The 17100-nt window shown below is 36.2% G+C and overlaps 3 protein-coding genes across 3 annotated transcripts; 2 read left to right on the top strand and 1 right to left on the bottom strand.

Annotated features, from left to right (window-relative positions):
* The first annotated feature begins 1658 nt into the window (after positions 1-1658).
* LOC110721866 (eukaryotic translation initiation factor-like) lies at positions 1659-7699 on the top strand. Its single transcript, XM_021901083.1, has 9 exons — positions 1659-2269; positions 2984-3055; positions 3502-3597; positions 3771-3974; positions 4693-4787; positions 5274-5361; positions 5437-5787; positions 5877-6119; positions 6217-7699. Exons 1-9 carry the CDS (start codon positions 2099-2101, stop codon positions 7240-7242), a joined length of 2346 nt encoding a protein of 781 aa, XP_021756775.1. The 5' UTR covers positions 1659-2098; the 3' UTR covers positions 7243-7699.
* An 840-nt stretch (positions 7700-8539) lies between these two features.
* LOC110721864 lies at positions 8540-11790 on the bottom strand. The gene is made up of 7 exons (XM_021901081.1): positions 11418-11790; positions 11084-11327; positions 10243-10443; positions 9459-10137; positions 9250-9353; positions 9092-9151; positions 8540-9003 (listed from the first exon to the last, which is right to left on the bottom strand). The coding sequence occupies exons 1-7, from the start codon at positions 11604-11606 to the stop codon at positions 8966-8968; spliced, it is 1515 nt and encodes a 504-aa protein (XP_021756773.1). The 5' UTR covers positions 11607-11790; the 3' UTR covers positions 8540-8965.
* On the top strand, positions 11790-16472 carry LOC110721865 (protein MULTIPOLAR SPINDLE 1-like). Its single transcript, XM_021901082.1, has 9 exons — positions 11790-12748; positions 12825-12882; positions 12984-13130; positions 13238-13542; positions 13653-13707; positions 14251-14361; positions 14948-15140; positions 15717-15787; positions 16040-16472. The coding sequence occupies exons 4-9, from the start codon at positions 13540-13542 to the stop codon at positions 16222-16224; spliced, it is 618 nt and encodes a 205-aa protein (XP_021756774.1). The 5' UTR covers positions 11790-12748; positions 12825-12882; positions 12984-13130; positions 13238-13539; the 3' UTR covers positions 16225-16472.
* Positions 16473-17100: the final 628 nt, after the last annotated feature.

Below are 17100 nucleotides of genomic sequence, written 5' to 3'. Positions count from 1 at the left end.
TCAATCAGGAGAACGCAAAGCGACGTCTCGGAGTTGCAGATGCACCTGAGTTACGACTTCACCAAAGGCATGGACGACGATGAGATAAACAGCCTCGACCTCCTTGCATGGTGGAAACAATAAAGCGGGAAGCATCCAACTTTGGCGGCAATGGCACGAGACATTCTTGGTATCCAAGTCTCCTCTGTTGCCTCCGAACGAGCTTTAAGCGCATTCGGAAGGGTTTTGGACGATAGAAGAACAAGTCTAAAACCCGAAACACTAGAAATGTGCGTGTGTTTCAAAGATTGGTTGGATGCGGAAAATCGCTCACAAGACCGTTCTTACGAGGACAACGACAACGATGAAGGAACCTCCGCTTCCGACCGTTCGGGTTCGGCTAGTTTATAATCTATCCAACTAGCCGATGAAGCCGAAGCCGAAGCCGACGACGAAGACGAGCAAGAAGAAGAAGAAGAATAGACAATCATTATCAATATTATCATTTTCCAATTTTTGTTTAATACCATCATTGTACGATTTTTATCATTGTTATCATTGTACAATTTTCTCAACTCAAGTAATAATAATATGAAGTACGCATTATTCACATCCAAAGTCCATTTTACCTTTTTTCCCCGTTTTGTTATAATTTGTAAATTCATATTAAAAAAAATAAAATTATACCAATTACTAATACAAAATTATATTTAATAAATCATAAACATTAAATTTTAAAGTAATAGTATAAAGTAAATATATAAATATAAATATTGAATATACAAAATTATAAAACATAAATATTCAACTTAATTTATTTTATACCTTATAATTTTATAACTTATAAGTTATAATTATAATTTTATAACTTATAAGTTATAAATTTTTATAACTTAAAAATTATAATTATAATTTTATATTTTTATAAATTATATACATTATAATATAAGTTATAATTTTATAATTATAACTTATTAAAAAAAAAAAATCTGGAAACTGCCCAGCCCGCCAGGCCAACACGCAGGCCGGCACGTGGCAAGCAAGGCACGAGCCCGCCAGGCACGAGGGCCGTGCCAGGTCGTGGGCTGGCCTATGAAAATGGCCGGCACGTGGCAAGCAAGGCACGAGCCCGCCAGGCACGAGGGCCGTGCCAGGTCGTGGGCTGGCCTATGAAAATGGCCGGCACGACACGACACGAGATTTTGGGCACGGCGGCACGACACGCCGTTGACCGTGGCCCGCGGCGGCACGACACGACACGATGCCCACCTTTAATTGGAGGAGTGAGAAATGATAAACTAAAAAAGGGTGGGGATATTAGTGGGTAAAGATATATTATTAAATTGTAAGAGATTTCCAAAAATGGAACCCTAGCTTATAAAAAAACGAACGAAAATACTCTAACTTATAAAAAAAACGGAGGGAGTATAATTTTGCAATTGATAATAAAAAAAGAATGATTTCATATTTTTTACTCCATAGTGTTTTACTCCTATTAACACATGCCTCTATTACCTTTAACCCACAAAAAAAAAACCTCTACAAATCTTTAAATCAATCCTCAATCATAACCACACCAAATCAAATCCTAAACATTCACTATTTCCTACTCCATCATGAAAAAAATTAAAAAAATTCCATATAAATAGAATCCAAATCAAACTTAGATACATACCTTTAAAAAAACTTTCCTAATTTTAATTTTCTACATATACTACTATAAATTCACACCAAGACAAAATAAAAAAAAAATTGATAAAAAAAATAAAAATAAAATTAAAGTCATCATCAAGTGAAAAAAAGAAAGGGTTTTTGAAGTCCCTAAAATCAGCCTCACAGCCTCTCTTCTCTTCCTTTTTCCCCTGTCTCTCTCTCTCCTCCCCGTAGAGAGAGAAAATTCCCCCAAACCAAAACCCTTTTTCCTTCAAATTTCTTCAATTTTCTCTCTCCTCTTATCTATCTATCAATTCAATCTATTCTATTTATCCCCTTTTTTTGTTATCTTCATCAGATTCGTCGAATCTTCAATCCGCCGGAAAATCCCTTTTTCCGACGTTTTTCAATTCTTTGAAACCCTAATTTTCTTCGCCGTTTCGCGTTTCGTGTAGCTAGCTGAGTTATGCCGGCTGACCAGACCGTTATTAGCTTAAGACCTGGTGGTGGTGGAGGCAATCGAGGCCCTCGATTTCTCGGACCCCGATTTGATTCTTCTTCTTCATCGTCTTCATCTGCTGCTGCTGCTTCTTCTGATAATCAGCTTCTTCGTCCTCATGGCGGCGCTTCGCTTAAGGTCTTTTTTTTTTATTTAATTTTGATTTTTACTGTCTTAGATCTGTTGAATTTGATTGAATTTGCTGTTTTTTCGATCTGGGTTTTGTTTGTTTTGTGATTTTATTAAGTGGGTTGTGATTTTTTGGATCTGGGTATTGTTGTTTTTGATCTGGTGGTTTTTTTTTTTGTTGATAAAGTTTGGAACTTTTTGAATGGAGTTTTTTTTGTTGATGTTAATGCCATGATTTATTTGTTGTGTTACTAGTGTTTTTGTGTTTATTTAGTGGATTGAGCTATGTTGTTCGGGAGATATGGCGAACCGAATCGAACGTCCTGATTCTTAGCAGTGTGCTAAAGATGTGTTCACTGCTGTAAATATGGACGGAAAGTTATATGTAGGCTTTAGGTGAGCTATGAATGAGTGGTATCTCGCTCATAAAGAAACCTACAGATATTTGTCGTATTTGCACTCGTAAATGAACTAACAAGAAATTTATATAATTTTGTATGTTGAATTGGCGAAAAACTAATGTTACTCTGGTGTGTTATGCTCAGACTTGCTTTGCACGTGTGTCTTGCTGACCATGTGTGTTATGATGCTGCCCGCTTTAGAGATTTTATATCTTGCATTGGCAAGTCAGTGCTTATGAAATTATGTGATGATAGGTTGTAAAAAGAAGTGTTTTGTATTAGACTCTTATAATTAATCTATGTATTTCCCCCGTTGGTGTAGTTTGGAGATGCTCGATTTGAGGGTCGTGAACGAGTCCGCTACACTCGAGATCAGCTCTTGCAACTCAGAGAGGTATTATTCTGATTCCAATTTATGTTTCTGTTTGTATCCAAGTCAGGAATAGTAATAATTTATCTGATTTAATTTTGAGCTGTCTTGGCTGCTTATCTTTTCATTAATTTATGTGAGATAATCCCGGCTGATGGTTTACTGCAGAGAGTTCTGTTCATTCTTGTTAAATTAAGTTGTGTAAATCTAGACTGTGGCTAACCTTGTCATAATTTACATCATTCTTGTTGTATACTTATTCCTGTATTTAGATTAGTGAAGCTGCACTATTTTCTACGCTATAGTATTCATATGCCTTTATGGTCTATCTCTTGCTTATCAGGGTTGTATCTATTTTATTTTGTTTTGCTGGAATTGAGATTTTAGGGGTAGTCCTTTGTCTAGAGTTATTGGCAAATGTGATTTTCGTATCCTGTAATCTTATGTACGTGTATTGTCTATTTACAAAGGTGGCGGTGGTTCCTGAGGAAATCCTAATTGTGAAAAGAGAAGTCGATTCTGAGCTGCTTGGTGAAGAGCAGAGTTGGAATCGTGCTGAAGTCATTGTAAGTGTCATCTGTGCAATTTAATGTTTTGACTAATTTTATTAATAGTTTTTTTTTTTTTTTTTTTTGTTGCATTCAGTAACTTTGGTCTGAGCATGTTTGGTTAAATATGCGATTTCCCCCGTTTATGATATAGAATTTGGTTTTAATTGTAATTTGTTTCAATTTATCAGCCTCCAAGCCAACCAACACCCCGTTATTCTGAGCCTGATAACCGGGATTGGCGCACTCGCTCTACTCAGGTACCTGCCCCTGCAGAGGAGAGGTCATGGGAGACGATAAAAGACAGAGAATTTGTCAACAGGGGCCCAGATTTTAATCGCCAGGATCAATTTAACTCACAGTTTGCAAGGGCAAATATTTCCTCGGGCCAAGGGGTAATCTCATTAATTGTATTATTTTCTGATTCTGGTCTGACAATCAGCAATGATTTTTTTTAACCAATGTTATCATGCTCCCAGATTTTAGAAACTTCATCTTTTTTTAGTTTGCATCTTCTATCAACTTTTCTATGCAATTAATTATTATTATGGTTTGGGCTCTGTTCGGGTATGTATCTTATCCCGTGCAGAACTTTAGTTTTTAAGTAGCTGTTACTTTCTGTATCTTATCCCATGCAGAACTATAGTATTAAAGTAGCTTAGACTTTCTGTAACTTTACCCCATTTCGAACTTTAAATTAAAAGTAGCTGTTACGTTCTGTATCATACCCCATTCAGAACAACTTGACAATTTTATGTGCATGTCTTTTTTGCATGTCTTTTTTCCTGTTAGACTATATGAATCTATGCATTTGGAGCATTGCTAGTTTTTTCTGTAATGCCTGTGATTGCTGGATTACTTTACCAGTCTGAGATGATGATTATGTAGGTAAAATTTGTGGTTAGTGACATCAAGTCTGCTTAACTATATATATATATTTTTTTTTTTTTTTTTTTTTTTCAACTCAAATTTTTGTAATTGATTGGAAAAGTATGTAATTAGCCTTTTTGTTTTTTGAATTTCAAGTAGTGTTTTACCCATCCCCAGCTCTTTGCCTCTGTTATAGTTTATTGTTTTTTTAGGCTTACTTAAGGTTTTGTTTTACATGAATAGGGTCCAACTCCAGCTCTGATTAAGGCTGAGGTGCCATGGTCTGTTAGAAGAGGCACCCTCTCTGATAATGACCGTGTTTTGAAGACTGTGAAAGGGTAATGTGTCTTTTCCTCTTTTTGGGCCTTAATTGCAGCCTTCCTGGAAATTTAATTCTATATGTTCACTATCAAGTTACATAATTTTTGGTCTCTTGGTCTTTAGTCATGGTGACTGTATACTGTACTCTCTAGAAATAGCTGTTTATGGCTTTTTGAGCTTGAATTGCTGCAGTTGTGATACCTGTAAATTAAAGTAATTCATTAAAAATTTATTGATCTGAAGTTTTGGGTAGCAATATGGTATAGCAAAAATATTTTTTGAACCTGTAGTCTGTAAAAATGTTTAGCTGTTGCATATGCCATCCTTTGAATATATAGGTCAGTGAAACTGATATGATCACATAAGATCTATAATAATGTCTTATTGCTAATGTGTTCTGCTGCCATCAGCCCATATTAGTGTTAGAAATGTAAACATGTAGGATCGTGTCCGGTGTTTGTTCAAGATTCCTGTGTAATAATATTATATTGTTTACAATGCAGTATTCTCAACAAGCTCACACCTGAGAAGTATGATCTCCTCAAGGATCAACTAATCGACTCTGGTATCACATCAGCTGAGATCCTAAAGGTTATTGTCTTTCTCTGTGTTTCCTAAATTTGGTTATTAATCTTACTTTGCGACTGATTTTTGTTTGTCTTTCAGGGTGTTATTTCTTTGATATTTGACAAAGCTGTTCTGGAGCCTACATTCTGCCAAATGTATGCAAAGTTATGTTCTGATCTGAATGAAAAACTTCCTCCATTCCCAGCAGAGGAAGCTGGTGGAAAAGAAGTCACTTTCAAGCGTATTCTCTTGAACAATTGCCAAGAGGCATTTGAAGGTGCCGACAATTTAAGAGCTGAACTAAGGCTGATGACAAGCCCTGAACAAGAAGCTGAACGTCGAGATAAGGAAAAAATGGTTAAACTCCGTACTCTTGGAAACATACGTCTTATTGGTGAACTTTTGAAGCAGAAAATGGTACCTGAAAAGATTGTGCATCATATTGTACAGGTATTTGATATTTGCTGCTTGTCCATTCTTTTGTAAGACAAGTTCCTCGTGCGAGCTTTGCTCTGATGGTTGCTTTGTACACAATGTAGGAGCTTTTAGGTCCTGACAATAAAACATGTCCAGAAGAGGAAAATGTTGAGGCCATATGCCACTTTTTCAATACCATTGGTAAGCAGCTTGATGAAAACCCCAAGTCACGGCGTATTAATGATGTTTATATGGCTCGGTTGAAGGAGCTGAGCACGAACAGCCAACTTGTCCCTCGTTTGCGTTTCATGGCCCGTGATGTTCTAGATATGCGATCTAACAATTGGGTTCCTAGGCGTGAAGAGGTTTGATTGCTGTCTTTAACTTAACTTTAAGCAATTTCGTCATTGGCTCTCGATATATATTGGTCATAATCTTCTTTTCTTGCTCATGGTTCTTTAGGTCAAAGCCAAAACCATTACTGAAATCCATACCGAGGCAGAGAAAAACCTTGGCTTGCGCCCTGGTGCTACTGCAGGCATGCGGAATGCGCGTGGTATACTTCCTTCTCAAGGAAACATTGGTCCAGGAGGATTCCCTGTTAATCGCCCTGGCACTGGGGGTATGATGCCTGGGATGCCCGGCATGCGGAAGATGCCTGGAATGCCAGGAATGGACAATGACAATTGGGAAGTTCAAAGGAATAGGTCAATGCCAAGGGGAGTTGATGCGTCTGCATCCTCTTCAGGAGGGCGCTTCCAGTCATCATTGGTTGGCAAAACAACACCAATGAACCCAAACCTCTTACCTCAGGGAAGTGGTGGTGTCATTAGTGGTAAAACTAGTGCCCTACTGCAAGGAAGTGGTCCACCTGCCCGTCAACCAAGCTTTGGCTCAGGTATGGAGCCCACTAGCCAAATTTCCAAGGCCAAGCCCACCCCAGCTGAACCAGCAGCTCCAGTTGAGAAACCTGCTGCTGCTGCTACCAATGTCAAGCCTGAGGAACTTAAAAGAAAGACTCTCTCTCTCCTTGAGGAATACTTTAGTGTCCGCCTGTTGGATGAGGCGCTACAATGCGTCCAGGAGCTCAAATCACCATCTTATCACAGCGAAATTGTGAGGGAGGCAATTAATTTGGGATTGGATAAGAACCCCCCTCGTGTTGAGCAGGTTGCAAAGCTCTTAGAGTACCTGTTTTCCAAGGGAGTTTTCACTGCTAGTGATATAAGCACAGGTTGCTTGCTCTACGGTGCAATGATCGATGATATAGCTATTGACCTTCCCAAGGCTCCCAATAATTTTGGCGAGATCATGGGTAAGCTAATTTTGGCTGGGGGATTGAACTTCAGTGTAGTGAAAGAAGTCCTGCATAAAGTAGAAGATGATATATTCCGGAAACCTATATTCGTTGCCACCGAGAGGGTGGTCGGACAAGGAGTTTTGGAAGCACAAGCTGCTGATGTTGAAGCATGCAGAGCCCTTCTCTGAATGCCGGTTGGTTGTTCTTTTTCCCCCCTTTACAGTAGTACTTGAAATTCAATGTAGTCCACCGCAATTATCCAACGTTTTTCCTATGATTACATTTTTGTTTTATGCTTTTCACAATTCCTCCCATGTTTGAGGTCAGTACCCATGTATTACTATATACTGAGTTGGAGCAGTGAGGATCTGGGTTTTTCTTTTAATTGGCTGTATATTTTGCTCCAAAGGACTAAGGTCATACTTGTAGGTTTTTTTCCATTTTTTTTAAATGTTTATTTTTTGGGATATTTTTTTGGTCTAGAAGCTTAAACATAATGCCATGGATTTTGCTGTCAGGCATGGCTGGATTATGTGTAATTTTCACATTTGGATGGTTTGTCCTTGTGAAGGACTGAGTTTGTTCTGTATTCGGTTACTTTCTGAATTTTGTGATATCCTGACTTGGACAAGTTTTTGTTCTTAACGGCTTGAGCAGGCCTCTGATTGCTTTGGTGCCTATAAATTTGTCAAACTCTCATGTCCTTCATGCACAAAAACATTTCTGTCCTAACAACTTTACTGTGTTTCGACTGTGTACTCTGTATATTGTTACTTTGTGTTAGTCTTGGCACAACTAACCCATATTTGATTATACGAGTCAACATTTGAACTGTAACCCTTAAAAGGTCAGATTTGGCCCAATATATAATGTTCTTCGTATTATTGAATGATTATTGTTACTGGTAAATTGACAGTAGCCTAGTAAGGATGATATCGATCTCAAACCAATCCGTTAGCTGCCATTTCCTATGATCCCGTCCATTTTTAAGGTCAGAATTGCAGATGTTAATTAAAATCAGGCAAGACAGCATAACCAAGATCATAAAGACAGCATAACCAAGATCATAGTACGAACTGTCTAGCATAATATGTATCCGAACCCAATTTACATGTAAAATTGCCAAATTAGTGACTAAACAACAGAAGAGAATAGTCGAGGCATAAATAAACTCTCCTAGCTCTCAAACATACATACTCAAAGCCATGGCCTCTTAATATAACAAAGCTAAAATCCTGAAGTATTTACTATAACAGAGCTCAATTTTAATTCTAGTATGTGTTTAAGACAACATAATATTTGAATGCTGATCAACTACTGAAAATTGCAAAATTGAAGTTATAGCCAGTTAAATTATCTAAGTATTTGCATTACACTGTTTTAGTACTCTGTCCATAGTAGCATGTCCGCACTATGCAGTTCGAACTAAGTATATCAATTATCAAAATGCTAAAACTGGAACTAGACGGCTAGACCCCGTATGTAAACAAGAAATTACAATGACCATTTCTCATTCTTTTCTTCTGACAGTAAGCATTTCTCATTCTTGTTAAGAATTAATATAAGTCACATTTCAGTAACCATCCAATAGAGATTCAATGAATTTAATGGTAAATAAACTATTGCAGAGGAAGATTCTGTAAATAGACAGGGATTGCATCACTGCATTAAGATTGAATAACAAATATTGATCCTAAGTTCCTAACTTTACAGTGAACTTCACTGTTTAGAAACAAAAACACAATCGCGCAAGAAGTGACTGCAAAGTTGTCTAGTTCTAAACCTAAATCAACAACTCTCCAGGAGATGAAAATCGCAGGAAAGTGTGACGTATTGTTATGTCTCAACACTAGTCAGCTGAATTCAGCTGAAAGTTAATCTGGTTAGCTTCTTGTGCTTAAGGTTTCTTGATCATGTTTCATGGCTTGAACTATTCCTTGAACATTTTGCTGAAATCATGAATCAAAATTTATGTTAGTGAGTAATACTATTTTTGGGACCATTGACAAGAGAATGCAATAAGAGAAGCATACTTACTAGGACTAACTATTCTTACGCACTTTCTCATGGAATTGACTCTAGTAATGGAATCAGAACCTGTAATCAAATAAAAATAACAGGAAAATGTCAGCCCCAAATCGTATGGAGTGAATGAAGAATCAATTGAAGAGGGGTAATTGTTTTAAAATGTTTACCATTTCCTGTCATGTCTCCTGTAAAAACTTCTCGAACAGCTGATGAATGCTCTACAAAATCTTGGCTACTCCCCAATTCTTCATTGTTTCCATCATGATTCAAACTGCATTCCATCCGACTTTAAGCATATACAAAGTATGATGATAACAATATGAAACCATACAACAAATACTTGATTCAATGCAGTAATATGGCAAAACCCACTTACCCCGTAACTGCAGCAGTTGAAGCACCTGCTGTTGATGGGCAGGAATAGTCAATACCTCCACAATCAATCCCAAAATCAGTCAGGAGCTCTGTCAGACAGAAGTCCGGCCCAAAGGCATCGAAATTAGCCAAATCCATGTCAAAAATGTCAACTTCCCTTTCAGATTCTGAGCTGGCACTACTTCCATCTCCACTGGTAGTTTCCACATTTGTTGGCATATCAGTACTGTCAAAATCCAGTCTCCCTTTGACATGTTCTCTATTGCCCTGCCGCTTGTTTGATTTAACAGGCGATGAAAAAGTACACTGATTCCTTTCGATGGAAATGTGTTTAGCAGGACTAACAATAATCGTCTTAGAGGAGTAAATAGTACAGTTAGTGGGTGTAGTCTCAGGAGGGGTGCTATCATGTTGAGACTTTGCTGTTGAAGAAACATCTTCAAGAGGAGAAGTGGATTTATCGCTTTGGGAAGAGAGTGCTCGTGGGGGTGTTTTGGGACCCGAAGAATTTGAAGTTGGAGATCCTGATGGCTTATCAAATAAGTTCTTTGCTACATGTGACCCTTGAATCGGCGATCCTCCTTGAGCAAAATTAGGGGATAGCGATTGTAGAGGAGGAGACTGATGATTAGTAACATGACCTTTAGCAGCATTACTTGGCTGTGCAGCTGAATTACTACCTGCAGTGTTAATTTTTGCAAGAAGCAAAATTCAGTAATGCGAATTGAAGTTTGCAAAATTTTATGGACTTGCATTGATGCATACAATGTTTAATCAAAACCAACCTTTGTCATAGAATGAGTTGTTAGTTATAGGAGTGCAATATTTCTTTGGTGCTTGAGGTACATCATGGGCATCCTTGTAAGTTTTTCTCTTCCTTGGAGGACGCGAACTAATGATAGGTGTTGAATAATTGGTATGATCCAGCTTCACACTCTGTGTCATTGACATCGTTGTCATAACTGGAGTTCTGTAAGCAGAATAACCTGAAAACCAGAGAAAAAAAAAGCATTGGGAATTAATTTCAGAAGGTTAATTTCCAATCTTCCACCATATGAAATGCAGCAAAGTTTGCAAGTAGACTTTGCTCTCATATCATAATATGCTACACACTCGAGCGCCACAAGAGGTAACTAAAATGTTTTAGACAATCTTCACAAACACTTCACTTAATCTGAAAGAGCTTTAATTGAATTTGAACATGTTTACTTACATGATACAATCATATTGGGTTGATTCGAAGATGAAAAATGTTGAAGACTACTAAAAAATTACATGCTTTTCATAGACAAATTTTCACACTATATACATCTAGATAAATGAAATTCAACAGATAGAGACTCTAACATGAAGGATGATCATGCCCGAGTTTTTGACAAATCCCTAATTTCAACTTCTCAATTCCCATAATGTCCTCATCTAAGAAACTACCACAATTTCACAAACCTAGAAACCAATTTCACTAATCAACCATATAATATGCATAAACATACCAACAAATGCAAATTCAATCAAACAACCAACACCCTTTTCCCCAACAAATCCAACCAAAAAACATTCTATTAAACCAAACAAATAAACCACCAAAAACCCCATTTCAAATCAACCAATGAAGAAGGCACAAACCTGAGTTAGGTGCAACAGAAGCGGGTGGCGGCGGAGGCGGAGGCGGGGGAGGAGGAGTAAGACAGTTAACAGTAGCAGCAGAATTATAAACATTCATCAAATCTTGCATTCCTTGTAAAAGGGTTTGAATCCTACACTTCTCTTGAACTAACCCATTTTTCTCTTGCTCAATAATCACTTTCTGTTCTTTCAACCAAATATACTCATCTAATAATTCCCCTAAACTCAGCAAACTTTTGGGTGTCTGTAATTCCACAAAAAACCCAAATCAAAATCAATCAAAAACTCAACAAATAATCCAAAAAAGAAAAAATCAATTGGATTGAATAAGTACCTCCTGAAGGAATGACTTGGAGATAAGAGAAGACACTTCGGAGTGAAAAGCGGACCGGGTTTTGGAGTAGTTATTATCGGCGAGGTAACGATCGACAATAAAGGCGACTTGAACTGGAGTTACTTTCCCTTTACCTACATTGTTGTTGGTGGTTGTATCGGGTTTTCTTCCTTTTCCTTGCTTCGCCATTTTTACTGGTTATTATCTTTGAGGAGAGAGAAAGTTAGAGAGAGAAAATTCAGGGAGTTGAATCTGAGGAAATTTGGGGGTAAATGAGAAAGAGAGGGAAGAAGAGAAGAAGAAAGAGGGAAGATAAAAATGGAGAAGGTTGCGCGGGAGAATTTTGAAATTATAAAATGAAGTTGCGGGTTTATTTTAGCGGGTAATGTTGCAGTTTCACTGTTTCAGCGCCATTTTCTTGGTTTTTTTTTTTTTTTTTTTTTTTTTTTTTTTTTTTTTTTAAATTTTTAATTTTTTATGAGCAATAAATTATTTACTACTCTATTATTCCAAGGATTATGAACCTGTTTTTTTTGGGCTCAAGGTGACAATGTTTTCCATTAATTAGGTGTTTTTTTTAAAAAAAAAAATGTAAGTTTGAGTATATTAACGGATTTTGAATTAAACTAAAATTTTTCCCTCAAAAGGAAAAATTAAAAGTTTGAGTATCACAATTTAGATTTTTGTTTTTTATTAAATTAAAAGTGATTGTTTTTTGTTTCTTACCTATTTTAAACTAATACTTGTAATTGATTTTGAGTTGATCTCCTATCAAATGACTTAATTAAACTTTATGATAAAATGTATTAACTTATATTTTTGTAGAGTATTTCATATTTTATACTTATTTTTATTTTAACCCATATATACAGATATAATTAGATTTATAGATCATATTATGCATTGATACATGTTAAACTTTTAAATTTAATTTTAACTATACAAAACACGACACAACCACGGGCGCACGAGACAGGACAAAATGGACAATTGTACACCCCGGCCCCCAACTTCAATTTCACTAGAAATCATTTTTTTACACCCAAACAAAAAAGGCGGCTAATCCCAAATAACCCAATTTCCCGCGCTCACCCCAAATCAAATCACTCAACCGACGGTGTCACAACTTCACTACCGGAAACTTACAACACATCAGAGACAAAATGGCTGCAACTACACCGTTAATGGCGGAACCTACGGCGGCGGCGATGAACTCCAATGAGTCGATGAAGATTGCAATCGCAATGGCTCTTCTCCGATCAAAGCTTCTCTCTCAACCTCACTCTTCTCTCTCCTCTTCTGCTTCTCGTACCTTCCATTGGAAGCAAAAGGTAAGCGCGCGCAATTCTCACTCTCTCTCCTCTACTCTGAATTTCTGATTGACGAAGTTCTTTGCTGGAATTTCAGGCGAAAAATCGTAAGCAGGAAATTCAACGACTCTCAGATGAGCTCAAACGTCTCGAAGGTTCGCAATTTCAATAATAGCTTAAATTCGTTTGATTTATAGTAAAATTTGAATTTAATGCTTATTTATTTTTGAATTTTTGTTTGTGCTTTTGTAATTAGATGATTTAGGTCGTGATTTATATCCGGAAAGTGCGTCCTGCAAGTGTTATTTTTTCAATAATTTGCAAATTGTAAGCCCTAAGAAGTTTATGGATGGATCTGATCATCGGCTGAATGATGTTCTTCGTTGCAGATTTCTCAGATTAGGTCATAATTTATCCTTTGTTCTTCAGCTTATTATAAGTAATAGAATAAGGAAATGTTTGTATGAGATTTGTTTTGTTGATTTGGATGAATTGATTACGATTTTGCAGTACGTTTGCATAAGAGAATAAAAACAAAGACGATCAATTCGATTGATCAACGAGCTTTTTCAGGTTCTAGTGCATCTCAAAACATTCATTTAGTACTAATGTTCGGTCTTGTTCCTGAGTAATGTATGTAATTCATATTGAAATGGACAATGCTTGAAATTGTGGAGGAAATTGAGTTTGGATCAGATTATAGAAAGTTTCTGTCTGCTTGTAATTTGTAATCAGAATATTACAAGGAAAAGGAGGTAGAAAAGCTGAAGATATCGGCTGAGTTTCTCGTGGATCTTTGTGAGACAACTAGCATGGTTAGATTTGCATTTCATAGACATTTGTTAACCTATTTTCAAGAAATATTTCTGTTTGTAAATGTAGTGGTATGGTCATGATTTCAAGCATGTTCAATGATTTTCTGCAGGTGAAGAGACCTAATTTTGCAAACTTGGCACATCAAGCTGTGGAATTCATTCTAGGTTAGGCATTGTTTTCATACTTGGTCTTGTATGATGCTAGTTTTAATATGAAAATTTGATATTATGTTATATTGTCTGCAGAATCTTTAAATTTATGCAAATATTGGTTTGAGGTTCATCTGATTACTTTTGGGTGAACTTGTGGTAGTTAATGTGTGCTTGATATTCAAATGTCTACTATGTTGTTTTACTAGTTGCGGAATGTAGTCTTGCTTTTATTTCTTTTGTAGTTTTATCCTATTAAGTTTGCGGTGGTTCTCACATTGCTTGAACTTTGTTTGAGTCTTGAACTTGGCTGGAAATGACAGGGAATGCAAAGAGTTTGTTTGTCTGCTGTTGGCACTAAATATAACTTGGTTGATTGATAGTTACAAAGGTCTTAAAAGCTAAATCTTTGCTGTATTCAGGGATTCCAATCCCAAGTGCATTATCTATGTATGTCAAAATGTGTGACTGTATCTCATAGCGTCGCTGACTTTCATAGGATATTGATGTTATGACTTCATCATCTTAGAGTGATGTATTTTTGTGCTGTTTTTGAAGGTTCTGTGAGTCAAGTATTGGCAACGGGGAAGGATATGGCTGTTACTGATGGAATTATCAGCAACTTGATTGTTTGTCTGATCAAAAGGACTTGCACACCTCTAGAAAATGGTAATTCATATTTTTTTCAACATACTCATTTGTTTCAATTATTTGATATTTTATTGGATAAATATTTCATCTTGGTTTTCCTCGGTGATTCGAGTTATAATGGACTAAACTTGATGCTGAAGTGCTTACAATTAATTTTTGGACATACTATATGTTTTGACTCTTTCAAGAAACTACTTCTCCCTGATTTTATAGTTTTTCAGTTTTTCTCACTGATTTGATAGTTTTTCAGTTTTTCCAAAACTGTCATGTCTGATTGATCATTGGCACTGGAAAACTTTTGGCCTGTTTCAATGTGATGGAACTTCAGAAAAATTGTTAATAAGAGCCTGTAGTTGAGGTAGTTGCTCTTTCAAACAGATATAACTGGAAAATGAATGCCCTTGTTCTTCTGTTCAGTAGTTGTGGAAGCCAAACAACTCACCCTGCGTAGAATCAAAGACCCCAATTTTTGTCTGTGGCAATAAAATGTCCTCTGACTGCATATCAAAATAGTAGTCTTCAGCTATGGCAGCAATTCTCTGTGTTTTATCATGTTCTCTTCTGTTTTATATAGTTTCTGATCTTGTTGCAAAATTGTTTGCAGAGCTATGTGACCCTGAAACTGATTCGCAAATTCATATTCAGCACATTATTCGTATGCTTGGAAATGTGTCCTATGTAGGACAGAGGGTCTTGCTTTCTGTCTGCCACAGGATATCTGAACCAGCAGAACGGTTGCTCTCGCTGGATCCGTTTGATGAGTCTTTTCCCCAGATACATGATTCAATGTTTGTGATGTAAGCTTCCCACACTTTTACATGATACGAGTGTTTTTTTTCCCCTAGTATGAATGTCCTGACTTTCTTCTTTGCTTCATTATAGCATCAATTGAAGTTATGGATTATTTACTTATTTATTTATTTATCTATTTATAAATTGAACCATTGTGGAATTCAGCATATATGCTTAATCAATCGCCTTATCTTTCCTCCTTTGACATGAGGTCCTTTGTCTATAATTGACAAGCTTCATTTCTATCATTTCTCATCTTCATCTCTCACCTAAACTGTCCTAATTATCTATGTATCAATATCCTCACCAATATCTTGGATCCCATATTGGCATTCATGGTTTGTTGGTATACCACAAAATGTATGTGGACTTACAGTGTCATGTAGTCCAGAAAATTTAAACATATAATTATGCTTTCTGCATATGCTGTTTAGTCTTTGACTAGTTGGTGGTCTTGCTATCTGAGGAGTAAAATATTCTTGTAATATTAGAAGGACTGCATTTGTTGTAACTGAGTTGGCTATCTTTTAGTATGGAGTAATTCCTTTTCTTATTCATCTAATAAATTGCTTGACTTGCAGGATTCAGCTTATTGAGTTTCTAGTGTCAGACTACTTAGTCACCTGGTCAAAAGATGAAGGTTTTGAGATTAGTATGTGTTTAACCTTGTTGTTTGGACTCCATAAAATCTTTTTTTGCAGTTAGATTTCAAATATTAACAGAAAGTACGGATATCAGTGCAAAAAATGGCGTTACTTTTGAAATTGGCTCTTATTACAGGGAACATAGTTGGTTAGGCCTTGAACCAGTATAATTAAGTGCACTGCTGTGCAATAACAAAATGTTTCTTGCATGTTTCAGTGAAACTGTCGCAGACTGATGTGAAAGTTTAATGTCATTGTAGGGTTGTTTGAAGAATGGCTGATTTCATTTCTTCATGCTCGTAAAACATTGCAATCAATGGAGAAGAGGTCAGGGCTTTATTCGCTTTATTTGGACCGAGTAACTGGAGAGTTGGCTAGACAGGTTGGCCAAGTATTGTCTCTCCAGAAACTCAACCAAGATATACTTGATGAATTGTTTAGCTAATTTAGGCCTCTGTATTATAAATATTTATATAGTCTTGGAAAATCCATCAAATTTCATTACTGTTGCTATTTTTGTAGAATGTCCTCCATTTACAAAGCTTATGCCATTCATTATAGGTAGGAAAACCAAATTGCTGTAAAGTGTGAACAATCACAAGGGAGCCTATATTATCCAAAAAAAAGTGTCATATTTACTGGGATATCATGTATTTCACCACAACGGACCTAGCTTGCATTTGCCCCTCCTTCAGTTCAGAATCTAATCTTACAGTATGTTTAAACACTAGGCTGTACCATATTACATGTTATCCTTTCAAAATGAATTACAGGAAAAAAATTATAAAAAAATAGATCATGCCATGACATGTCATTCATCCATAAAAGAAAGTAAAAATATTTATTAATGTAATAAGCTGAGATGTCATCCGCATCCAAAAACTAGTTAATTATAAGAACACTATCTCAACATTTTATATGACAATCTAGATGTTATTTACGCTATTGTTATCAATCTCCTCATCACTTAATTTATATAGGGACATGTAAAATAATTCGGTCACGAGTCATAATTAATTGAAAAAAATAACACACCTTTTATAGATGTTTAAAACTATATACAAGTAATACAATTATACTTCCAATTAAAATAAGTAGAAAAGGAAGAAAAAAACATTATACACATGCCTTTTTATATTTAGCTTGACCATATATATATATATATATTTTAAATTAGGATGCAAATTCCTAGGAAACTACTAATTTTTGCAGGCTAGATTGAAATCGAGTGAAGAAGGAAACAGAAATTACACGACAAAATCTCAAGTTGTTTAGTCAAAGGATTATATCCTTGAATAAAAAGATTCAACCAAAATTGATT

This window comes from Chenopodium quinoa, unplaced genomic scaffold (assembly GCF_001683475.1).
Source record: "Chenopodium quinoa cultivar QQ74 unplaced genomic scaffold, ASM168347v1, whole genome shotgun sequence".
NCBI lineage: Eukaryota > Viridiplantae > Streptophyta > Magnoliopsida > Caryophyllales > Amaranthaceae > Chenopodium > Chenopodium quinoa.
Note: the sequence above shows the minus strand (reverse complement) of the source record. Positions and strands in the feature narration are given on the sequence as shown.